Source organism: Hylobates moloch, unplaced genomic scaffold, assembly GCF_009828535.3.
Source record: "Hylobates moloch isolate HMO894 unplaced genomic scaffold, HMol_V3 SCAFFOLD_6, whole genome shotgun sequence".
Lineage (NCBI taxonomy): Eukaryota > Metazoa > Chordata > Mammalia > Primates > Hylobatidae > Hylobates > Hylobates moloch.
The window spans coordinates 93,318,985-93,342,850 of record NW_026652281.1 but is presented as its reverse complement, the minus strand read 5'-3'; the positions used below and the strand labels follow the sequence as shown (position 1 = coordinate 93,342,850).

The 23,866-nt window shown below is 55.2% G+C and overlaps 1 protein-coding gene and 1 long non-coding RNA gene across 7 annotated transcripts in view; one reads left to right on the top strand and one right to left on the bottom strand.

Annotated features, from left to right (window-relative positions):
* The window catches only part of KIFC3 (kinesin family member C3), a 44,217-nt gene extending 21,210 nt beyond the window's left edge, over window positions 1-23,007 (top strand). For 4 of the 6 annotated variants that reach the window (XM_058441040.1, XM_058441039.1, XM_058441042.1 and 1 more), the window contains 16 exons: window positions 9,563-9,628; window positions 10,155-10,298; window positions 10,404-10,643; window positions 11,140-11,313; window positions 11,855-12,002; window positions 12,085-12,215; window positions 14,846-14,957; window positions 16,191-16,372; window positions 17,596-17,700; window positions 19,535-19,665; window positions 20,153-20,276; window positions 20,516-20,645; window positions 20,732-20,961; window positions 21,305-21,439; window positions 21,895-22,003; window positions 22,818-23,007. In XM_058441040.1, coding sequence (XP_058297023.1) covers window positions 9,563-9,628; window positions 10,155-10,298; window positions 10,404-10,643; window positions 11,140-11,313; window positions 11,855-12,002; window positions 12,085-12,215; window positions 14,846-14,957; window positions 16,191-16,372; window positions 17,596-17,700; window positions 19,535-19,665; window positions 20,153-20,276; window positions 20,516-20,645; window positions 20,732-20,961; window positions 21,305-21,439; window positions 21,895-22,003; window positions 22,818-22,843 — 2,187 coding nt within the window. In that variant the 3' untranslated portion in view covers window positions 22,844-23,007. Of the gene's footprint in view, window positions 1-6,766; window positions 6,897-9,562; window positions 9,629-10,154; window positions 10,299-10,403; window positions 10,644-11,139; window positions 11,314-11,854; window positions 12,003-12,084; window positions 12,216-14,845; window positions 14,958-16,190; window positions 16,373-17,595; window positions 17,701-19,534; window positions 19,666-20,152; window positions 20,277-20,515; window positions 20,646-20,731; window positions 20,962-21,304; window positions 21,440-21,894; window positions 22,004-22,573; window positions 22,603-22,817 lie in introns of those variants that run through there. The other 2 variants (XM_058441041.1, XM_058441043.1) reach the window with 2 other exon arrangements.
* LOC131383843 (uncharacterized) lies at window positions 19,317-20,283 on the bottom strand. The gene is made up of 2 exons (XR_009214211.1): window positions 20,141-20,283; window positions 19,317-19,843 (listed from the first exon to the last, which is right to left on the bottom strand). It is a non-coding gene; the product is annotated as an uncharacterized LOC131383843 (long non-coding RNA).
* Window positions 23,008-23,866: the final 859 nt, after the last annotated feature.

Below are 23,866 nucleotides of genomic sequence, written 5' to 3'. Positions count from 1 at the left end.
CCACACTGGCTTCTGATCGGCCGCTTTCTCACACTGCTGTTCCTGCAAGGCCGTGTGGCCCCATGGTTAAGGGTGAGGGTTCTGCAAGGGTCAGTTAGATGCGAGTTCCAGTCCTAGGTCCACCACTTACTGGTCAGGTGACCTCAAGTAAGTTGCCTAACCAAGGCTTAACCTCTTAGGAGCTCAGTTTTTCTTCCTGTAAAATGGGGATAATAATAGTACCTACCTCAGGGGAATAGGGGATGAAAAATGGTCTTATGAAATCCCCCTGCCCTACTGGCAAAGCCAACTCAGTTAACAGGGCTCCATTATCACTGTTGGGACCTGGGCTTGTGGGGGCTGTAGGAGTCTTCTCAGGCCTCCCCATTGCTGTGCCAGGTGGAGGAGGTATTTGTATTTACTGAGAGCAGTTGGGCCAATGGTCCATAGTCCTTGAGCACCCAGCTGACCCAGGCCACAGAGGCTGCTCATCTTGGTCTGGTGACCACAGGAGGCTGTGACTGTTGGGATGACCCTCCCCAGTGTTGTTAACAACAGTCCCAGGCCGTGTCCTGCTGGCCTTGAGTTCCCCTGTCCTCTTGTGGATGTCCTAGAGCCATGGCCTCAAGGTTCCTGAAGTTCCCAATAATGTGACATGCTACCCAGACCTCACTACACTCCTTTTTTATTTTGAGACAGGGTCTCACTCTGTCACCCAGGCTGGAGTGCAGGGGCATGATCACAGCTCACTGTAGCCCCTGCCTCCCGGGCTCAAGCCATCCTCTCACCTAAGCCTCCTGAATAACTAGGACCACAGGTGTCCACCACACCTGGCCCACTTTTGTATTTTCGGTCCAGACGGAGTCTTGCTATATTGCCCAGGCAGGTCTCGAACTCCTGGGCTCAAGAGATCTGACTGCCTCAGCCTCCCAAAATGCTGGGATTACAGGCATGAGCCACTGTGCCCGGCACTCATGGCACTCCCTACCTGCCCCCTGCACCTCAAGAGTGAACCTTAAAAAATTGTTTTCAGGCCAGGTGCGGTGGCTCATACCTGTAATCCCAGAACTTTGGGAGGCCGAGGTGGGCAGATCTTCTGAGGTCAGGAATTCGAGACCAGCCTGGCCAACATGGTGAAACCCCGTCTCTACTAAAAATACAAAAATTAGCCGGGCATGGTGGTGCACACCTGTAAGTCCAGCTACTAGGGAAGCTGAGGCAGGAGAAGAAATTCATGATCAAGTTGCCAACTCACCTGAGGACGGAAAAACTTGCTCAAAAAAAAAAAAAAAAAAAAAAAAATGTGTCTTGTTTTGCCCTGCCTTCCTTTCTTCCTTTTTAAATAGATGTAACATAAAATTTACCTTGTTAAGCATTTTTTTTTTTCTTGAGAGAGAGTCTTGCTCTATCGCCCAGGCTGGAGTGAAGTGGCACAATCTCGGCTCACTGCAACCTCTGCCTCCTGAGTTCAAGGAATTCTCCCACTTCAGCCTCCTGAGTAGCTGGGACTACAGGTGCGCACCACCACACCTGGCTAATTTTTGTATTTTTAGTAGAGATGGGGTTTCACCATGTTGGCCAGGCTGGTCTTAAATTCCTGACTTCAGGTGATCCACCTGCTTAAGCCTCCCAAAGTGCTAGGATTACAGGCGTGAGCCACCGCGCCCGGCTGATCTGAAGCATTTTTGAGAGTAACGTTCAGCAGCAGTACATTCTCGTTGTGCAACAACCATCACCATCTGATATAGTTTGGCTCTGTGTCCCCACCCAAATTTCATCTCGAATTGTAATCCCCACATGTCAAGGGAGGGACCTGGTGAGAGGTGAACGGATCATGGGGTGGTTTCCTCCCTGCAGTTCTTGTGATAGTGAGTTCTCATGAGGTTTGATGGTTTGAAAGTGGCAGTTTGCCCTTCATGTGCTCACTCTCTCTCTCCTGCCGCCATGGAAGACATGCCTTGTGTCTCCTTCTCCTTCTGCCAGGATTGTAAGTTTCCTGAGGCCTCCCCAGCCATGTGGAACTGTGAGTCAATTAAACCTCTTTTATTTATCTATCTATTTATTTATTTACTTTTATTTTTTGAGACGGAGTCTCCGTCTCCCAGGCTGGAGTACAGTGGCACAATCTCAGCTCACTGCAACTTCCGCCTCCTAGGTTCAAGTGATTCTCCTGTCTCTGGCTCCTGTGTAGCTGGGACTGCAGGTGTACGCCACCACACCTGGCTTTTGTATTTTTAGTAGAGACAGGGTTTCACCATGTTGGCCAGGCTGGTCTCAGACTCCTGACCTCAAGTGATCCACCTGCCTTGGCCTCCCAAAGTGCTGGGATTACCGGTGTGAGCCACCATGCCTGATGAAACCTCTTTTCTTTATAAATTACCCAGTCTCAGGTATTTCTTTATAGCAGCGTGAAAACTGACTAATACACCATCCATCTCCAGAACTATTTTCATCTTCCCCTACTGAAATTTGGGCCTCATTAAAGAGTAACTCCTCATTCACCATCTGTCTCCGTGGGTTTGACTACTCATGTAAGTGGAGTCATCCAATATTTGTCCTTCTGTGACTGGCTTATTTCACTTAGTATAATGTCCTCAAAGTTCATCCATGTAGCATGCATCAGAATTTTCTTCCTTTTTAAGGCTGAGTAATATTCCATTGTATGGATATACCACGTTTTGTTTGTTTTGTTTTTCCATTCATCCATCCATGGGTTGCTTCCGCCTTTTAGTTACTGTGAATAATGCTGCTATAAACATGAGTGTACAAGTATCTCTTTGAATCCCTCCTTTAAATTATTTTGGGTATATACCCAGAAATGGAATTGCTGGATCATATGATAGTTCTATTTTTAATTTTTTGAGGAACCATCATACTGTTTTCGATAGTGGCCGCACCATTTTACATTCCCACTAACAGTGCACAGAGGTTCCAATTTCTCCATATCTTTATTGGCACTTGTTTTTCATTTTCTTTATTTATTTGTAGAGATGAGGTCTCGCTATGTCGCCAGGCTAGAGTGCAGTGGCCGTTCGTGGTCGTAGCTCACTGTAGCCTCTGAACTCCTGGCCTCAGGCAATCTTCGTGCCTCAGCCTCCTGGAGTAGCTGGGACTTGCTCCTGCTTATTTTTATTTTTGTAACAGCCATCCTAATAGGTGTGCAGTGGTATCTCATAGTGGTTTTGATTTGCATTTCCCTAATGCCAGTGATATTAAATATCTTTTCATGTGTGTTTTAGCTATTTGTATGCCTTCTCTGGAGAAATTTCTATTCAAGTTCTTTGCTCATTCTTAAATTGGGTTTTTGTTGTTGTTGAGTTGTAGTTCTTTATATATCCGGGATAATAACTCCTTACCAGATAAATGATTTGCGAGTATTTTCCACGTGTTGCCTTTTCACTCTGTTGATAGTGTCCTTTGTTACACAAAAGTTTTTAATTTTGATGAAGTCCAACTTACCTATTTTTTCTTTTATTGCCTCTGCTTTCGGTGTTATAGCCAAGAAGTCATTGCCAAATTTAATGTCATGACATTTTCTCCTCTGTTTTCTTCTGAGAGTTTTATAGTTTTAGCTCTCACATTTAGGTCTTTGTGGTTTTTTGTTTTTTGTTTTGACACAAGATCTTGCTCTATTGCCCAGGCTGCAGTGTGGTGGTGTGGTCATGGCTCACTGCGGCCTTGGCCTCCTGGGCTCAAGTGATTCTCCTGCCTCAGCCTTCCTAGTAGGTGGGGCCACAGGCGTGTGCCACCATGCCCAGCTAATTTGGGTTACTTGTTGTAGAGACAGGGTCTCCCTATGTTGCCCAGGCTAGTCTTGAATTCCTGGGCTCAAGCACTCCTCCTACCTCGGCCTCCCAAAGTGCTGGGATTATACACCATGCCTGGCCCTCTTTGATCTATTTTGAGTTAATTTTTGTATATGGTATAAGGTAAGGATCCAACTCCATTCTTTTGCCTGTGGATGTCCAGTTTTCTCAGCACCATTTGTTGAAAAGATTATCCTTTCCCACATTAAATGGTCTTGGCAACCTTGTCAAAAATCATTTAACCATATATGTGAGGGTTTATTTCTGGACTCTGTATTCCATTCCATTGGTTTTTATGTCTGTTTTAATGCCAGTACCACACTGCTTTGATTGCTGTAGCTTTTTATTTTTTTATTTTTTTTTTATTTGAGATGGAGTCTTGCTCTGCTGCCCAGGCTGTAGTGCAGTGGTGCAATCTCAGCTCACTGCAACCTCTGCTTCTCAGGTTCAAGCGATTCTCCTGCCTCAGCGTCCTGAGTAGCTGGGATTACAGGCACCTGCCATGAGGCCCGGCTAATTTTTGTATTTTTAGTAGAGATGGGGTTTTGCCACGTTGGCCAGGGTGGCCTCAAACTCCTGACCTCAGGTGATCCGCCTGCCTTGGCCTCCCAAAGTGCTGGGATTACAGGCATGAGCCACCGTGCCTGGCCAATTGCTGTAGCTTTTTAGTGAGTTTTGAAATCAGGAAGTGTGAGACCTTCAGTCTTTCAAGACTGTTTTAGCTATATGGTATCCCTTGATAGGGATTTTTCTATTTCTTCAGAAAATATCATTGGGATTTTGTTAGGCATTGCATTGAATCTGTAGATCACTTTGGGTAGTACTGACACCTTAACAGTATTAAATCTTCTAATCCATGAACATGGAATGTCTTTCCATTATTGATGTCATCTTTAATTTCTTTCACCAATATTTTGTAGTTTTTAGCATATAATATTTAACCTTTTTTATTCCTTAGTACCTTATTCTTTTTGATGCTATTGTAAATGGAATTATTTTCTTAATTTCCTTTTTGGATTGTTTATTGTTAGTTGTAGAAATGTAACCAATTTTTGTGTGTTCATTTTGTATCCTTCAACTTTGCTGAATTTATTAGTTCTAATTGCCCTGCTTTTAAAATCAAATTAATTCCAACATTTAAATCTTAATTAAATTCACATAAAACTCTAGACTTCCTTTTTGTCATAAAATATTGGAAGATGTGGCACCTCTGAGCTGACATTCCCACATGGCACCCACCGCTTAAGGTCGAGTGGCAGCTCCTGCCTTTGGTGGAGGTGAGCATCCTTTAGCACACTCCAGCTCCGCCACCCTTTCTGTCTCTGCTTACCAACCTCATCCACAAGCTCTGCTCTGGCTGGCCCCTCATGCATTCAGCATTCTTCCTACAGGTGCTTACTGAACACCTACTGTGTACCAGCCACTGTTCCAGGCACTGGGAGTACAGTGCTGAACACAACAGACAAAAATCCCTGCCTTCACATATATCATCTCATTTAATCCTTGAGACAGCCTCCATGAGGTAGCCTCATTATACAAATAAGGAAACTAAGAGACATAGAGAACTTAAGAGACTTGTCCAAGGTTACCCAGTGGGTAAGGGGATGTCTGGATTAGAACCTGGGCAGCCTGGCTTGAGAATTTGAATTGTCAGCTGCTATTACTGCCTGTCAGTGGCAGAAGGACCCAGAGGTGAAGACTTGGCAACAGAGGCAGGGTGGCATGGACAGGGGACAGACAGGCCTGGCCGGTGGTCATAGAGCCAGGATCAGGCCTTCTGTGGGCTCCACAGGCTGTGCTCCCAGGGCTGCCCCGCTGGCCTCTGGGCTGAGTTTCCTTGAGGTCGTCTGGATCCCAGACCCTCTGGCCTTCCCAGCTCAGCAGCTTCGGCCTGGGAGAGCCCGCTTTTCCTCAGCAGACAGCTGATGATCGTTGACTGGGCTTGGTGGGAGGTAAGGAGGTAACCAGCAGGTTTTCTTTCTTGATGTTAAGAGGCTGCCTTGGAAGCAGACAGCTGAGAAAACACAGACCTGGGTTGGCCGGCCCCACCCTCGGTCAAGCCGCTTCTGCCTGTGAAGTGTAAATGCAGGTGGTGTCAAGTCGGCAGACAGGCCCAGCTCCCTCTTCCCCTTGAGCGGGCAGGGCCGACACCCCCTGCAGCAGGCCCGTGATTCAGTTGCTCTGGCTGATGAGGAGCTTGGGCCTGGGAGGAGTGTCGCACAGCCCCAGCCTGGTCCATCCTCAGCCCTGGATTGACGCCCATGCTGTCCTGGGACCGTCTCAGCGGCCTAGTGGGGAGACTGCTTTCTCCTCCGTCCTGTGTCTTGGGCTCAGGCATGTGCCCGCTGCCCCTTTGCGGCCACAAGTATGTATCGGGCCCAGGGTGGCGCTCGGGACCCTCCCCTGTTGGGCTTAGAGACACAGACGGCCCTTGCTGGCTGGAAGTTGCGGTGAGTGTGTGAAGGGCCCTCAGTCTACCCTGAGGAAGGCCCTGCCCTCTGGCCCTGCCTGCTCTTGACTCTTACTGCTCCCAGGCCGTCTCCCATCCGCTTTCCCCAGGTGCCTCCATTTCTCTCTGACTTCTTGCCTGTTTTCCCAAACTCTGAGAGATTGCCTGCCTTCAAGTGCAGGAGAAAGCGGACATCTTCCCTACAAGCCCAAGACCTAGTGCCCAGTAAAGCTGGCCAGCCACCCGCACGGAGCAGGCCACTGGTGCCTTGGCCAGAATGCTTTTGGTGCCAGTCTGCTGCGTCTCAGCCACATTCCCCCTGCTCTGCTGCCCGCAAGAAGCCAGAGATGACCTAGTGTCTGACATCTCTGAACAAAGGGGCCTTTTACAGCCCCTTCCTCAACTCCCTCACCATCCCCCATGCTCCCCAGCCTGCCCCAGTTGCAGCCACCTCCTTCTGGGTGCCCCTCTGAGATTCCAGACAGAGCCCAGGAGCCCACAGGTTCCCATTGTGATGCAAGGACAGAACAGAACCCTGGGCCGCAGGCAGGCAGGTGGCCGGTGGGTATCCCGTCTCCCACCACCAGCAAACACTGGCAAACCCCACTCTCCCTGCATCGGGGTCTGAGTTCCTGGCAGTGGCAGCAGTGGAGATGATCAAGGTCAGCACGCCCAGCCCCATGCTGAGGCAGCAGCCTGTCTGGGGAGGGAGGGGGCGTGGAAGGAGACTCCAACCTTTTGAAAAGGAAGTCGATTCACTTATGTCAGGGTAGGGAGAGTAAGAATAGGTATTCTTTGAGACTGAAAAATTACTGGCCGGGCGCAGGGGCTCACAACGGTAATCTCAGCACTTTGGGAGGCTGAGGCGGGAAGACTGCTTGAGGCCAGGAATTCAAGGCCAGCTTGGGCAAAATGGCAAGACCCTTCTATACATTAAAAAAAAAAAAATTAGCCGGGCGTGGTGGTATGTGCTTGTAGTCCAGGCTACTCGGGAGGCTGAGATGGGAGATGGCCTGAGTCCAGGAGGTCTAGGCTGCAGTGCACCTAGATCGAGGCACTGCACTCCAGCCTGGGTGACAGAGTGAGAGCCTGTCTCAAAAAGAAAAAAAAAATTTTGTCAACTATAATTCCACAGCCCAGAGACCCCCACTTTTTAGTGCTGTACAGTCAATGGTTTTCCAGATGTTTCTTGGACTTAATATGTTGATGAGCCTTTCCCCATGACATTTAAAACTCCTGGTAAACATGAATGTAATGATGACAGAATAGTCTATGTACTATATATACACATTGTAATTCACCTGCCCACTCCTCTAAGGGTGCTTCTTCATGGTATTCTCAATTTTAGGACTAAAGCAGAAAGGCTGCCTCATGCAAACTGTCCCTACTCCCACCCGGGGGCCAAAGGACTTGAGCCGTCCTCTCATCGGGCACTGAGCGGGCAGAGAAGTGGCACAAGCTCTGCCTCCCTGCCTGGCCTGTGGCCCAGCGTGTTGCTAGGAGGGAATGTGCTTGCGCAGGTGGCGGCAGAGCTGACCTCCAGGGGCCTGGTCCTTGGGTCACCTGCTTGTCCCCCAGGAGGCCTGGCTGGGCCCCCAGCCTTTCACCCGGGTCTTGCATCTTGGAATGCCCCTGCCCCACCAAGAGCAGGCAGTGCCAGCTCCCTGGCCTTTTCCTCAGAGGTGGGGGTGGATCCCTTGGTCCACTTCCTCCCTGACCGCTCAGAGCTGGCCTAGCTGCTGTGAGTCAGCCGCTTTCCCCAGCCCTGGGAGACAGGGACCTCCGAGGCCGAACACTACCTTGTTTGATGACACAGACTTGTTTGATGACATCTCAACCATGTAAAGTAGGGAGATTTTACACACACACCCAAAATCCAGATGTCAGGCCTGTCTTAACTATGGCTGATGCATGCTGCTGGCTGTGCTAAGGGGGCGGACTCTAAGCCTCTATTTTTATTTTATTTTTTTTAGACAGCCTCGCTCTGTCACCCCGGGGTACAGTGGTGCTATCATAGCTTACTGCAGCTTCAAACTCCTGGGCTCAGGTGATCCTCCCACCTAACCCCTCGGATTACAGCTGGGACTATAAGTGTGCACTGGCGTACTCGGCTGAGTTTTGAAACTTTTTGTAGAGATAGGGTCTTGCTATGTTGCTCAGGCTGGCCTAGGCCTCTCTTGAAAGATGAGAATTTTGGTGATGCTGGGTGTGCGTTCTCACCTCCTGTGGTCCGAGAGGAGTACATGGTGGCCGCCGCCTTAGAGGGTTCTTGGGAGCCAACCCCTGCACGGCCCCTCACCTGCCTTACCTGGCTGTCCCCTGTAATCAGTGGACGTTGTTGCCTGTCGTTTAGTAATGAGAACCCAGCTGTGTAAACCTCCTAAACCACCATATAGGAATCTGGCTCTTAGCGCACCTTTCCCGAGGTGGGGGGTGCTCACCACAGGACATTCTGCAAGAAAAGTCCTAAACATTCCCTGACGGAAGCTGGAGCCAAAGTCTGTGTCTGTGGATTGTTTCCTGAGAGAGGTTTCTGGGGGTGGGCTGATGTGAGACCAGGGTCTGGGGCCTTGGGAGGGGATGGCTGGCTGGAGGACAGCTCCGGGGAAGGGTTGCTCCCCTGGGATCTGCCCTCATGGGACTGGCACCATGATGGTGTCCCCTCTTCTGGGGTCCGGATAAGCCAGGTAACCGTGGCTTCCTCATGGAGTGCATGCCCCCTTCCCCCTCTAACAGCCTTGGCTGCCACAGCTCTCCTGCAAGGCAGATTGGGAGCAGGGGTGGACACAGGCTCTGAGTGTGCCCTGGCCACTGGCAGACCCATTTCCACAGGCTGACTTGCCAGAGACCACCCCAAGTGGAAAATTCTGGGGGCTGGGCCAGGGTGGATCTAGGGCTCGGAGGACCTGGAGTATGTACAATCTGGGGGCCCCTCTAAAGAGAAAGAACATAAGATTACGTAGACACAGGCAGGTACAGGATTTTGGGAGGGGCTCGTGTAGTGAGTCCTGAGGGTGGGCTGCTCTTGGGTGGGCCTAGGTGGCATTGGGGTGGCCTTGGTTGCACTTGCTCTCTGGGCTTTCCTGAAGAGCTGGGGTTGGCTCTGTCCTGTGGAGGGAGAGGGTGCGGGAGGCTGTCAGCACCAGCCCAGGTTTCTCTCACCTGAAGTCCCAGGTGTGATGGGATGCTTGAACATAGGGGAACCTAAGGCCACAGCCTTAGAAGAAGCCACGGCCACATCAGTCATCTCTGGTGCTGGGCAGGAGGCCTGGGTGTGGGCTGGAGCTGAGGACTGAGGTTCACCTTGCTCCTGACTCTGTGCCCACAGGTAGAACACCTGAAGGAGAAGCTCATTAGCCAGGCCCAGGAAGTGAGCCGACTGCGATCTGAGCTGGTGAGGCCACAAGGCTGTCCTGGGGCAGCGCAGGGGGCTGGCCTGCCTTGTGCAGCTAGGCCCTGCCAGGGGCAGGGGTGCGACCCTCTCTCTCCTGAGCCCGCACATCCCACCCTGTCTCAGAAACACACCGAGAGCCGTATCTCCACCTCCTGGTACCCTCAGAGGCCTTGTGGCTCCAAGGGGTGGGAGGTTCCTTCTCTGTTGCTGACATTAAACAGGAGTGTGAACCCTGGTATAAATGTCTCTCCTTGTGAGTTTCACACTCAGAATAGGGTGGGGGCAGCAGGGAGAGCAGGCCCTGGGTCGCCACCCTTCTCAACTCTGCCCTCCCCTTTCTCTTCGTTTCTCTCTTGAGCTTGTTCCCTCCTCTCTTGCCCTTGCCTGTTTCTTTTTATCCTTCCCTCTGCCTTTCTCCACACCTCTCTTCTCTCCCCTGCGCTTGTGCCACCTCCACGGGCCCCTCTTCCTTCCCCCGTCATCTGCCCTCGCCCACATGCGCCCCCTCGGCCCTGGCTCTCTGCAGGGGGGCACTGACTTGGAGAAGCACCGGGACCTGCTGATGGTGGAGAATGAGCGACTGAGGCAGGAGATGCGGCGCTGCGAGGCCGAGCTGCAAGAGCTGCGCACAAAGCCAGCAGGTCCCTGCCCAGGTTGTGAGCATAGCCAGGTGAGCAGAATGGCCGCGGCCCCCATGCTGGTCCTGGAGGGCCACCCCAGCTCCTCACAGTGAGCCTGTTCCTTGCACTCATCCAGTGCCTCCCAATGGCTGCAGGAGAGCGCCCAGCTCCGTGACAAGCTGTCCCAGCTGCAGCTGGAGATGGCGGAAAGCAAAGGCATGCTGTCGGAGCTGAACCTAGAGGTGCAGCAGAAAACCGACCGGCTGGCTGAGGTGGAGCTGCGGCTCAAGGACTGCCTGGCTGAGAAGGCACAGGAGGAGGAGCGGCTCAGTCGGCGCCTGCGTGACAGCCATGAGACCATTGCCAGCCTGAGGGCCCAGTCCCCACCTGTCAAGGTGAGCCCTGGCCCACCTGATCTGTGCCTCAGACCAAGGCCCCTGGCACCCGGGGCAGGACCAGCCCATAAGGGGGGCTTGTCCTGGTGAATAGGTAGGTGCGTGTGGATGGAAGAATCATTCCAGTTCTGTGCTTGGTCCTGCCCCTTCCCCTTCCTGTATCCAGGGCCAGGCACCGAGTAGGTATCTAATCGCTGAGGTGCCAGGCACAGATGCAGCGCAGCCCCTGGATTCTGCCCTCATCTTTTTGCCTTTCTTGTTTGTACCCAGGATGGGGCCCCAGCCAGGCTCATAGTAGCCGCTTGTTAAACTGAGAAGGTTCCAGGAGACCCCCCAGCTTTCTGGAAAGCCAGGACCTCAAGGCCCCTCTAGTTTTTTCCCGGTTTCTGAGTGGGATGTTCCCGAGAGTTCCTTCCCCTGGCTGGCTGCGTCTCAGGGTCTTGGGTGAGGTCCGGTGCCCACGGGCTCCACGCGCCATTCCTCCCTCACCCTGCAGTATGTCATCAAGACAGTGGAGGTGGAGTCGTCCAAGACCAAGCAGGCCCTCAGCGAGTCCCAGGCCCGGAACCAGCACCTGCAGGAGCAGGTGGCTATGCAGAGGCAGGTGCTGAAGGAGATGGAACAGCAGCTGCAGAGCTCACACCAGCTGACCGCGCGGCTCCGGGCGCAGGTACGCAGGCTGTGTGGGGGCACACACCCAGCCAGGAAGCCAGAGGCAGGCCCTTGGGCCAATGCATCGGTTAAACATTCGGGTACCCCACAGACATGGGGTCCAGTCCCTCCTCTCCCCGATGGCCACAGGACCCAGGGCGAGTTTTGTCTGGTTTCCTTTTCCTCATCTATTATAACACGATCTGGTCCCAGAACCCACCTCACAGTGGGGACTCAGGAACGTGATCCCAAGAAGCTTTGTGCCCAGGGCCCAGCACACAGGCTGTGCTCAGTAAGCTCTACGTGGCACTTGTCACTGTCATCACAGAGGCCCTCTCCTACCTTCCTGAGGGCACGTGGCTTGGGCACCTGATATGTGTTCAGCACTGGGTTGGTGTTGGGGCCAATGCACAGAGCTCACAGCCTCACACGGCCATTCTACCCCCCTGTGCACATGTGTGTGTGCATGTGTGTTCATGTGCATGGGAGGTGACCAGTTTCTTTCTCGGTATGGCACCTGCCCCTTGAGGTACTGAGCCTTTTCCTGGTCTGGCTGCCAGATTGCCATGTACGAGTCAGAGCTGGAGCGGGCCCATGGGCAGATGCTGGAGGAGATGCAGTCCCTGGAAGAGGACAAGAACCGGGCCATTGAGGAGGCCTTTGCCAGAGCCCAGGTGGAGATGAAGGCTGTGCATGAGAATCTAGCAGGTGAGCTGACCAGCTGGGCCCTGTCTGCCCCGCGCCGCGGCCCCTCATCCCCTCCCGCCTCACAGCCCGGGTGTCCCCATAGGTGTCCGGACCAACTTGCTGACCCTGCAGCCGGCACTGCGGACCCTCACCAACGACTACAACGGGCTCAAGCGGCAGGTGCGCGGCTTCCCGCTGCTGCTGCAGGAGGCCCTCAGGAGTGTCAAGGCCGAGGTGAGCGAGGGCAGTGGGTGGGAGGGTCCAGGCTGAGAAGGGTGCACTGGGAGAGGCATGACATCCACCCAGGGCTTCCCTCCAAAGCTCACACAAAGCCCCTCAGACAGTGCCCCTCAGACAGCAGCCCCTGCCCCACTCACCATGACACTTACTGCTGCCTGTATAGGCCCTGTTTGAAACCAGACTGCTCAGGGCAGGCATTCGGGTATTTGTCTTACTATGATTCTTTAAACTAAACATGTTACAGATAACTTCAAACATGCAGGCCAGGTGCGGTGGCTCACAGCTGTAATCCCAACACTTTGGGAGGCCGAGGCAGGCGGATCACTTGAGGTCAGGAGTTTGAGACCAGCCTGGCCAACAAGGCGAAACTTCGTCTCTACTAAAATTACAAAAATTAGCTGGGCATGGTGGCAGGTGCCTGCTAATTCCAGCTACTGGGGAGGCTGAGGCAGGAGAATCACTTGAACCCAGAAGGCGGAGGTTGCAATGAACCAAGATCGTGCCACTGCACTCCAGCCTGGGTGACAGCGAGACTCTATCTCAAAAACAAAAAACATGCTACATACGTATTTTTTTAAAAAATCATTTATTAGAGACAGGGTTCATTATGTTGCCCAGGCTGGTCTTGAACTCCTGGCTTCAAGCAGTCCTCCTGCCTTGGCCTCCCACAGTGCTGAGATTATTGGTGTGAGCCACCATGACTGGCCGATACAGTCTTATCTCTGTTAGGTTTAACTTAATTCTTTCAAGCTGTACTTGTACATATGAGAATAACCAGCGCCTCTTAAGTGCCTCCTACATGTCGAGCTGTTTATAGCTGTTAGCTCCTTGAATTTGTATGATAGCTTTGCAGAGACTAATATATTTTGGGAATAGAAGATACTTCTTCTCCTTTAAAAGACTATATCAGTAATACATGGACATGGTGAAAAGTCAAACTCCATAGCGGGTCATCAGGTGAATAGGAAAGGCCTCTCTGCCACCCACCCACCTCCCCCAACATGGCCTCTCAGCATTTCCCCCGACCGTTCTGAGCATGCTTAAGCCGTGTGTGTGTGTGTGTGTGTGTGTGTGTGTGTGTGTGTGTGTGGTGTGTGAGAATATATAATGGGCCCTTCCCCCATCCACAGGTTCTGCACTCCCAGATTCAAACAACCACAGATCAAAAATGTTTGAAAAACATTAAAAATAACAGTACAACAATTAGAAATAATAGAAATAAAAAATAACATATAACAACTATTTACACAGCATTTTTTTTTTTTTGAGACAGTGTTTCGCTCTTGTTGCCCAGGCTGGAGTGCAATGGCGGGATCTCAGCTTACTGCAACCCCCACCTCCCAGGTTCAAGCGACTCTCCTGCCTCAGCCTCCTGGGTAGCTGGGATTACAGGCGCGTGCCACCATGCCGGGCTAGTGTTTGTTTGTTTGTTTTGTATTTTTAATAGAGGCTGGGCTTCACCATGTTGGCCAGGCTGGTTTTGAACTCCTGATCTCAGGTGATCCACCCACCTCCGCCTCCCAAAGTGCTGGGATTACAGGCATGAGCCACCACGCCCAGCCCCTACCCAGCATTTTCATTGTATTAGGTATTACAAGTAACCTGGAGATGATTTAAAGTACATGGGAGGGCCTGGGCACAGTGGCTCACACCTGTAATCCCAACACTTTGGGAGGCTGAGGCAGGAGGAGCACTTGAGCCCAGGAGTTCAAGACCAGCCTGGGCAACATAGTGGGACCCCATCTCTACAAAGAAATATAAAAAAACTAGCTGAATGCGGTGGCCTGCACCTGTAGTGCCAGCTACTCGGGAGGCTGAGGTGGGAGGATCGCTTGGGTCTGAGAGGTCGAGGCTGCAGTGAGCCAAGATAACACCACTCACAATGAGTTTCCACCATGTCCATGGAGCTGTGATTGCACTCCAGCCTGGGCAACAGAGCAAGACCCTGTCTCAAAAAAAATAAAGTATATGGGAGGATGTGTGTAGGTTACAGGCAAACACTATATCATTTTATATCAGGGGCTTGAGCATCTGTGGATTTTTATATCCTCCATGGTTACTAAGGGATGACTGTATACACTGTATACACTTCCCTTCTACCCTCCAGAAAGGGGATGTGTGATTCTGTGTACAGTGTGATACTGTATGTGTGATTTTGCATCTTTTTTCCCCCTGTGAAATGTAACTGGGAGATCTTTACAGATTCATGAGTTAGATGGTATTATCCCTGCTTTCCAGATGAGAAAATTGAGGCTTAAAGACATTGAGCCAGTGGTCTCAAGTCCCCAGCTACTCAAGGGCAGAGCTGGAATTTGAGTCTGGCTGAATCACATAGTCAAGCACTAGTGCTGTGGTGTGGAGGGCCGAGTCCTGGCTCTATGCTTATTAGCAGAGCAGCCTCAAGCTGTCAGCTTAGCGTCTCTGGGGCTCAGTTTCATCATCTGTAAAATGGGGATGGTAGCAGTACCTACCCAGAGGGGTGATTGGGACAGTCTGACATGTGACAGTGTGTGTCAGGTACTCAGCCAGGGGCAGGAGGCAGTGGGCTCCCCTCAGGGGTGGGCAGTCGGGCCGGCAGGGCTGATGGAGCCAGCCCCCTGACAGCGGTGTGCACCCCCCACCAGATAGGCCAGGCCATCGAGGAGGTCAACAGCAACAACCAGGAGCTGCTGCGCAAGTACCGCCGCGAGCTGCAGCTACGTAAGAAGTGCCACAATGAGCTCGTGCGGCTGAAAGGTGACTGCAGAAGGGCTGGGGGTGGGCGCCGGCCTCGGGGTCCTCGACCTGGCTTGGCAGTCATGCTTGGAGCTCACCCCACCACTGAGGCACTATTCTAATCCTATCTCTGTAGATAAGGAAACAGAGGCACAGAGAAGGCAGGGAACTTGCTCAAAGCCACATAGATATTAAATGGTCTGCCTTGGATTTAAACTTGAGTCTGTCCAGCTCAGAAGCCCTGGCCCCAGTGCCTGGGCAGGTGACTCCCCAGGCCCTGGATAGCCGAGGGGTGTGGTATTGCAGCATTGGGTTGGTGGCAGCTGGAAAGCCACTTGTTCTGACCTGGGGCCTGGTCAAGCTTAACACTCCACCATTCACTGCATGGAGCTCTAGAGTGCCTGCTCTGTGCCAGTTGCCGTTCCAGCCCGAGGCTATGGTCATGGCCCCACAGACTGCCTCCCGGTGCACACTTTAGTGTGAGAATCGACAATGATGATTGTCAGGGAACCCAAACCCTGCCCCCTTCCAGGGCTGAGACAGGCTCTCCTGGGTATGGGACAGGCAAGTGTGTTGAGGGGCTTCCCAGAGAAGGCAAAGTTAGAGCTGAGACCTGGACGGTGAGCTGGAACGGATGGGTGAAAAGGGAGGGCAGGTGGGCCATGCTGGCAGTGGGAGGTGTTTCCTCTTCATTCCAAGAGCACAGGGATCCCAACGAAGGCTGGAAGTAGATGGTGGCATGACCAGCTCATGCTGCCAGATACCCCTGTGGCTGCCCCACTATCTGGGCTCTCAGATACACCACCAGTCATCACCTGCTGCCTGGGCCTATATGCCCATCTGATTCCTAAGCCCTGTCCTGCCATTCAGGACAAGGCTCTTTGCTCATTGGGGCCCAAGCCCCTCATTGTCTAGATGAAGAAACTGAAGTCCAGGAAGAAAAAGAGTGTCCATTCTGGTGTCTCACCCTGACTGGGCGCAGTGCCTGAGCCCCACAACTGACCTTTCCTTCCCATCCGCAAGGCAGAACTCCACCCCAGTCAACTGGTCTGTTCAAGAAGAAATGTACTAAGTGAATTCATACTATAGTGTGAATGATGGATAACAGCTTCGTGGGCCCCCTTCTCCTAGGGGGCTGTGCTTAAAAGTCAGGGGACTCCTAGGTCAACTAGTCTGCCTGGGACACCAGTGGACCAGAGTGGAGACTGGTCTTGACATGGCCTGGACCCATTTCCCCATCCCCAACCAACCCAGGGAACATCCGAGTGATTGCTCGTGTCCGGCCAGTCACCAAAGAGGATGGGGAAGGACCTGAGGCCACCAATGCTGTGACTTTCGATGCTGACGACGACTCCATCATCCACCTGCTGCACAAGGGCAAGCCTGTGTCCTTCGAGCTGGACAAGGTCTTCTCCCCACAGGCCTCGCAGCACGACGTGAGTGTGGCCCCATGCGGGAAGGGGAAAGCAATGGAGAGAGGGAAAGACGGACTCCCGGGGCGGGGGAGGGGGGCTGGGCAGGAAGAAGCATTAAGAGTGGGGGGTGCAGGAATCAGAAGTGGGGAGCCAGGGTCCCGCTCCTTCCTCTGGAGGACAGAAGAGGGTGGGAAGTTAAGACTGAAGGCCTTGGAAGCCTCCATAGGAAGGAGAGATCCAGACACATCCCATCCCCTCCCATGGCTGTGGTTCCTCCCATCCCCAAGGCCCCTTCTACCGTGTGGCTCTGCCCACCCTTAAGGCCCTACCCACTGTAATAACTCATTCCATTCTCTCAGCTGTGGCTCCTCCCACCATGTGGCCCCTCCTATATCCACAACCCCGTCCACCACATGGCCTCACCCACAGCCCCTCCCACCACCATGGCTTTGGATCCTCCCATCCAGGTGGCCCCTTCCACTGCATGGCCCTGCCCACTCTCAAGGCCCCTCCTACCATCACAGCCCATCCCACCCTCATGCTGTGGCTCCTCCCATCTACATGGCCCCACCCACCCTCAGGCCCCTCCCATCCTCCAACCATGTGGCCTCACCCACCTTCAGGCCCCTCCCACCATCACAGCCCCTCCCACCCTCATGGCTGTGACTGCCCACCCACATGGCCCCATCCATCTTCATGACCCTGCCCATCTTCTCCATCCGGGAATACCCTCCTGTATCAGTCCCCTGGGCCTTCCTAGGAATCTCCCGACCCCCCGAGGCTGTATGAGAACCATGTGTTCTCAGTGTCCACTCTTCCCTTATCTCTGCCCAGACCAACCTGCCAGCCCTGCCAGGCCTGTGCCCTCCTGTTCTCATGTCTGGTTCTATCTTTGCCCCCATCCTCTGACGGCTGGCAGGCAGGCCCAGGCCAGAGAGGCCTCAGGCATGTGCTGGCCTCCACCTTCCTTGTGCTGAGCACTCTTTGAGAGAGAGCAGGAGGAGCTGGGGGAAGGGCAGCAGGCACTGGCCTGTCTTCCCTGCAGTCTTTGGGCAGCCTGGTTGCCCACTGATGTCTAATGTATGACTCATGAGTCACGAATCATTGTGAGCTGAGTGACTGCAGGAACATGTGATGTGGTGTTGCTGAAGGACAGCATGGTTGGGGAGGTGGCTGGACTTGTAGCTGGTGGTCCCAGCAGCCCTGGAAGCCCCCCACCAGCCTCCCTCCCACCACCATCCCAGGTGTTCCAGGAGGTACAGGCCCTGGTCACCTCTTGCATCGATGGCTTCAATGTCTGCATCTTTGCGTATGGCCAGACGGGCGCCGGCAAGACGTACACAATGGAGGTGGGTGCTGCCCAATGGGGTGGGGGTTCACAGTGAAGCGTGAAGGGAATGCGGGCTCCCTCATTGGTCTTGGGGTTTTGTGCAGTGTGTGTTTTGCCTCATTTGGTCTTCACAACCCAGGAGCAGAGGCTGTAGTTATCTGTGTTAGCCCCGAGGCACCAGGCCTTAAGAGGGGGCCCCCTTACCCAAGGGCACCCACAATAGGCCCAGCAGGACTGGGGGAGAGGCAAGGGAGGACTGTCATCACAGGGATCTGGGGACAGAGTCCAGGGCAGGCCACCCACCTCTCAGGACCAGGGCTGCATTTCACCTTGAGTGTGCACTGCACGCTCCTGCTTTACGGCTGCCTCGGGCCGTGCCTGGGGGATCTGGGATGGGTGGTGGGTCTCAGTCCTCAAGGAGATCCCAGGGTAAGACTGGCATGTGAAGGCTGTTGTGGGGAGCCCAGCTCTTGCCGGTGGCCCCTGGGGCCAGGCCAAGGCTTCCTCTCCCTGCTTGTCACCGGCACCCTCCCAGGTGTGGTGGAGCAGGTGGCCAGCCAGGGAGAGGGGCATTGAGACGAGGAAGGATCTTGACTGTGGGCAGAGGGCAGTGGAAAGCTAGCCCTGGCTCTTGAGTGGTGCTGTGGGATTGATTCCCCAGGTCAGAAGGAGGCCAGGTGGTGTGGCGTCTGGACAGGGCAAAGGGCTGGTCAGGCCTGCTGGGCGGGCCTCTATTTCCCATCTGGACTCTGCTGTTCCCACGATTCTGGGACTGGTGAGACTAGTTGGTGGGGGCAGCCAGGCCAGGTGGGAGGAGGAAGGGGGTGTGTGCAGCATCCCCTGGGCTCCCCGCTCTGCTTTGGAATTGCTTAGAGTTGAGATGACCACTGGGAACATCAGAGCATTCGTCCTCAAGTGTATCTGCTGATGCATGAGGTATATCAGGCATCGTGCCAGGCATGGCTGTGACCCAAACAGTCCCTGCCCACACAGAGGGCCCTCCCCAAAGGGCCAAGCTGGCTGTGGGGAGACAGCAGGGTCCACACAAATCAGCAAGTGTCCTGTCAGGCCAGGGAGAAAAATAAAGCCAGGGATGCAGAACTGACTGGGGGAGGGACAGGGCGTTTGGGGGTGCTGGGCGAAGGAGCAGCCTCCCTGAGGGAGATGATGGAGCCGGCTAAGGGGTGGTCAGAGGAGTACCCAGGGCAGAGGGAGCTGCAGGTCTGAGGCCAAGAGGCCAGAGCATGCCAGGGGCACCTGAGGCCCAGCCAGGAGGCCTTTGTGGCAGGAAGAGAGAGAGGGTGAGAGGGGCTATCAGAAGAGGGGCGAGGGCCAGGCTCTCAGGGCCTCGAAGGCCCAGGTGGGGACTCCAGGTTTCCTTCTAGAAAGGCCGGCCCACCCGTCCTGCCCCAGGACACTGGCCCACTCCTCCCTGTGCCTCCTCTCCACCACCCACAGAGCCCAGGTCTCAGCCTCCCTGAGACTGAGCCCCTTTCTGGGCAGTGGTGGGGTCATTCATTTCCGGTGCCCCTCCCAGGTAGCCCCACAGGGCCAGGCATGCATCTGGCCCTCAGCTGCCCTGTGTGGGGTCTGGGCCAGGCCTCTCATCCCAGTGCTGGACTATAAGTCTCAGGGTAGTCCTGGCAGGGCGATGCCATTTTAATGGTGGGGAAATAGGGGTGCAGTTGCCTGCAGCTGGCGGAGGGCATTTTGGGGGACAGTGGCAGGTAGGTAGGAGGTTTGGGCAAGGAGGCTTGCCTGTGAGGGGTAGCCAAGGGGCTTAGGGGACAGATGCCACATGAGCGTCTTTGGGGACAGGCCTGGCTTACTGGGGCTTTTCCTTCTGTCCCCAGGGGACCGCTGAGAACCCAGGTATCAACCAGCGGGCCCTGCAGCTGCTCTTCTCCGAGGTGCAGGAGAAGGCGTCTGACTGGGAGTACACCATCACCGTCAGCGCCGCGGAGATCTACAACGAGGTCCTCAGGTGGGAGCCCCAGGGTGTGCGGAGCAGGCCTCAGGGGCAGCTTTGGGGTCCTCAGGGGTGGTGCTGGAGCAATGGGGGATAGGAAGTGGGGGTCTTCCCGAAGGGAGTGCAGGGACCAGATGAGGCCGTCAAGGGACCTGGCTGCAAGTCCTGACTCAGCCCAGCGGGTTGGGTGGTCCTGCGGGGAGGAGGGGCTCTCTCTGAGACCCAGGCAATCCTTGCCCCTACCTGTGGGCTGCACCAGGTGGCCATGGGTGAGAGTGGGCAGCTAGGGGCCCTGCCCACAGGGGCTCATTGTATTGTGGAGTGAGATCTCCACGTCTTCAGCTGAATGCAGTGGAGGAGCTGGAGGAGGAGAGATGCACTCAGCTGATGGCTGGAGAAGGCTTCCTGGGTTGAGGGAACATTCCTGGCTGGGGGGCTGGGTGCAGTGCAAACAGTAGCTGGAAATGGCAGGAGGGGGTGACTGTCTCACCTGCCCCTCCAGGGACCTGCTAGGGAAAGAGCCTCAGGAAAAACTGGAGATCCGGCTGTGCCCAGACGGCAGTGGGCAGCTGTATGTACCAGGGCTGACTGAGTTCCAGGTGCAGAGCGTGGATGACATCAACAAGGTGTGGAGGGAGCCCCTGACCACAGCCACGCTGCTCTAGAGGACAGAACTGGGTTTGAATGTAGGCTCTGCTGTGTCCTAAGCACACACCCTTGGGCAAGTCCCCACGCCTCTGAGCCTCAGTTTCCTCATCTAAACTGCGGAGGGTGGTGCCACTCCTCACGGGTGCTTGGTGCCTGGTGACTCTGAGAACGCCATTCTCAACGCTGTGCCTCTGCCCTCCTGCTCCCAATCCCCCAGGTGTTTGAGTTTGGCCACACCAATCGCACGACCGAGTTCACCAACCTGAATGAGCACAGCTCCCGCTCGCACGCGCTGCTCATCGTGACGGTGCGAGGCGTGGACTGCAGCACAGGCCTCCGCACCACAGGTGAGAGTGGCGGGCAGCCTGGCCTGAGGATCCCCACAACCCCAAGGGGCAGGGCAGGCCTGATCTGCTGGGTGCCTTCCCTGCAGGGAAGCTGAACCTGGTGGACTTGGCTGGCTCGGAGCGCGTGGGCAAGTCGGGGGCCGAGGGCAGCCGCCTGCGGGAGGCGCAGCACATCAACAAGTCGCTGTCAGCTCTGGGGGACGTCATTGCTGCCCTGCGCTCCCGCCAGGGCCACGTGCCCTTCCGCAACTCCAAGCTCACCTACCTGCTGCAGGATTCGCTTAGTGGTGACAGCAAGACCCTCATGGTGGTACAGGTGAGGACCTTGAGTTAGGGCGGGCCAGTCCCTAGCATGTAGGGGCTATGCTAGCAGTGAGACCCAGTCACCCCAGGCTGTGCAAATGGACCCTTGTCTCAGCAGCTCCATAGTCAGCAACACCCCCCCGCCCCTAGACCTGGCCACACACACCCTGTGTTAACTCCCAGTCCCTCCTCTCCGGCCTTTGACCACGCCACCTCTGCCACGTTGCCTGCCCTCCCACCCCATCCCTTGGTCCTCTCCAGGAAGCCTTCTGACGTCCCCAGCTGTGAGCTCCCTCTTGTGACCCTGCTGCCCCTCCAGCTGGCCCGGGTGGGCAGTGAGCTCTCGTGTCCCCTAGGTGTCCCCCGTGGAGAAGAACACTAGCGAGACGCTCTATTCCCTCAAGTTTGCTGAGAGGGTGCGCTCTGTGGAGCTGGGGCCTGGGCTACGCAGGGCAGAGCTTGGGTCCTGGTCGAGCCAGGAGCATCTAGAGGTACGGGGACTGTCACAGGCCTGGCTCAGATGGCCCTGGGTCAGAGACTTTGGGTCATGGCAGGAGCAGGGAGCTGGGCGGGGAGGTCCCGAAGCAGTGGGGGCGGGGAAGCTGCCGGAGGTGGGTGGAGCTACGGCTGGAACCCATAGCCAGGAGCCTCTTTAGTACAGGTATTTCTTCCTGGCCTCAGAGGTTCCTGTGGGGTGACGAGCTGGCCGTGGGGGTGGCACATAGTAGGTGCTCAGTGGTAACTAGTTGACTTCTTTACATGTATTATCTCATTTAATTCTTGCCATAACTGTGAGGCTGGGGCACGAGCATCATGCCCATTTTGCAGATGAGGAAACTGGGTGTTAGGAGGTTAGGAGGCAGGGCAGGGGAGTAGAGAGAAGCACAGCAGGGTGGGGAGCCAGGGCAGCCGTGGCCCCTGCCCACCCGCCCTTCCCTGCTCACAGTGGGAGCCGGCTTGTCAGACGCCACAGCCCTCGGCACGGGCCCACTCAGCCCCCAGCTCTGGGACCAGTAGCCGCCCTGGATCCATCCGGAGGAAGCTGCAGCCCTCGGGTGAGCCTGGAGTGGCAGTGTGGGTGGGGAGTCTCCCCAGGGTAATAGTCACCAGGCTGCCCTTACCTGGATGGGCTTTCTCTTTCCTTTTAAAAAAGTTTGTACACCTTCTCCAGAACCTGTTTTAGGACTTCCCCTGCCCCCGGGGCAGTAGTCAGGGCAGACAGTGCTGTGTCCGTTCTGCAGGTGGGAAATGGAAGGTCTGTGGGAAGGGGGCAGTGTAAGAAGACCCCAGCCTCTCAGCTGGGGGTGCTGACTCTACCCTGGGACCCTGCTCTCTGAGCGTGGGCTGGCTGAGCATGTGCAGTAAGCCCCCTCCAGAGCAGCCCCTGCAGCCCCCTCCCTGTGCCTCAGCTGTCCCGGGGGTAGAAAGGGCCGGGCTTGCCTACCTCCTAGGTGAGGAGTGAGCCCCGCCACAGGACCAGGACCCAGGGCTCCAGCCCCTGTTGAGCCCAGATCATGGGAGGGCCTAGCCCATCCTTGAGTCCAAAGGGGTAGCAGCAGCAGGGTCTTGTGGGGTACTGGCCCAAGGCAAGCCCACCAGTGAGACGCCTGTCACTTTGATTTCAGCCTGACGGCTGGGGCTGCAGAGTCTCTAGGTGAGTGTGGGGCCTGTGGCCCAGGGCTGCCCGCCTGCCGGCCCGCAGTGGGTTGCAGGGCTGCGCTGGGACGTTCTGCTGTTCAGAGCTGGGTCTAGCCCCTGCTGTCGCTTGACTGTGTGCTTTTGCTGGGTTCCCTCCTGCTCTCGGTGGCACATGCTGTGGGCTGCCGGTGGGCAAGTAGACAAGAAGGTGATGATCCCGTGCCCCTGCAGGGAAGTCACGGCCACTGCTTGTGTGACGGATGTGACCCCGCTGGGCCTGAAGCTGGGCCCTGAGGCCTCACTGGCCTGTTCCTGCTGCAGCGCCAGGACCCCTAGAGGTGGAGGCGAGAGTGGAGGCTCTTCTTCTGCCCCGTCTCCCCTCAGAGATGAGAAACATGTTCAGAAGTAAACGGTGTCTCTCAGCTGTGCCTCTGGGCGCAAATTGCATGGGCGGAAAGGCGGGGGTGGCTGCTCTTCCTGGCAGGCCTGGGCCATCAGCGAACTGGGCCCCGTGAGGAGGGCGGGAGTGTGGAGGAGGGCGGGCTGCTCACCCAGGCTGCCCGGCTCCTCTCCTCAGCTTGCAGGGCTGGCCAGCCCCCTCCTTAGGGGGTGGGCGAGGAGCCTCTGGGCAGGCCCAAGAACCATGGGGACTGGGGTGGGTTGGTGGCACCAAGGGCAGCCCTCCCCGCCCCTCTCCTTCCAGGAGGGTTCCCACAGCTGGGGAGTGTGCAGAGGCGCATGGCCTCCCGCCACGGGGCCGTGCCGTGTTTATGGCTGGCAGAGGCAGCCAGCGGGTGGGGGGATTCTGCTGCTCCCTCACCTGCCTGGCTCACTGGTCTCTTGAATTTTCTTCCCTCCGAAATCCTATTTAAAAACTTTTGGAAGCTTAGCCATTTTTACTTATTAAAATAAAAGCCTTTTTACACAAGTATGGTCTGAAAAAGTTGGTCTGTGAGCCCCTCTTGGTCTGATTAGGGGGACGGGGCACTGGCAGGTCCTGTGGACTCCCCCGCTGGCTGGTCACCCCCACAGCCCTGCAGGATCTGTCCTCTAGGTCAGTTAGGGACACGCATCCTTAACAACTGGGGGGAGCCCACGCTGTCCCACCCTGGATCACTTTCTCTGTTGTTGTCACAGTCGCCTCATGCAGTACCTACCATGTGCCCACGATAACTGACCTCCCAACAGGGGCATCCCTCCATGTTACTGATGGGAAGGAAACTAAGGCTGGAGAGAGCTTCAAAAGCTATCAAAGCCTTGCCCAAACCATGCTGGGCTTC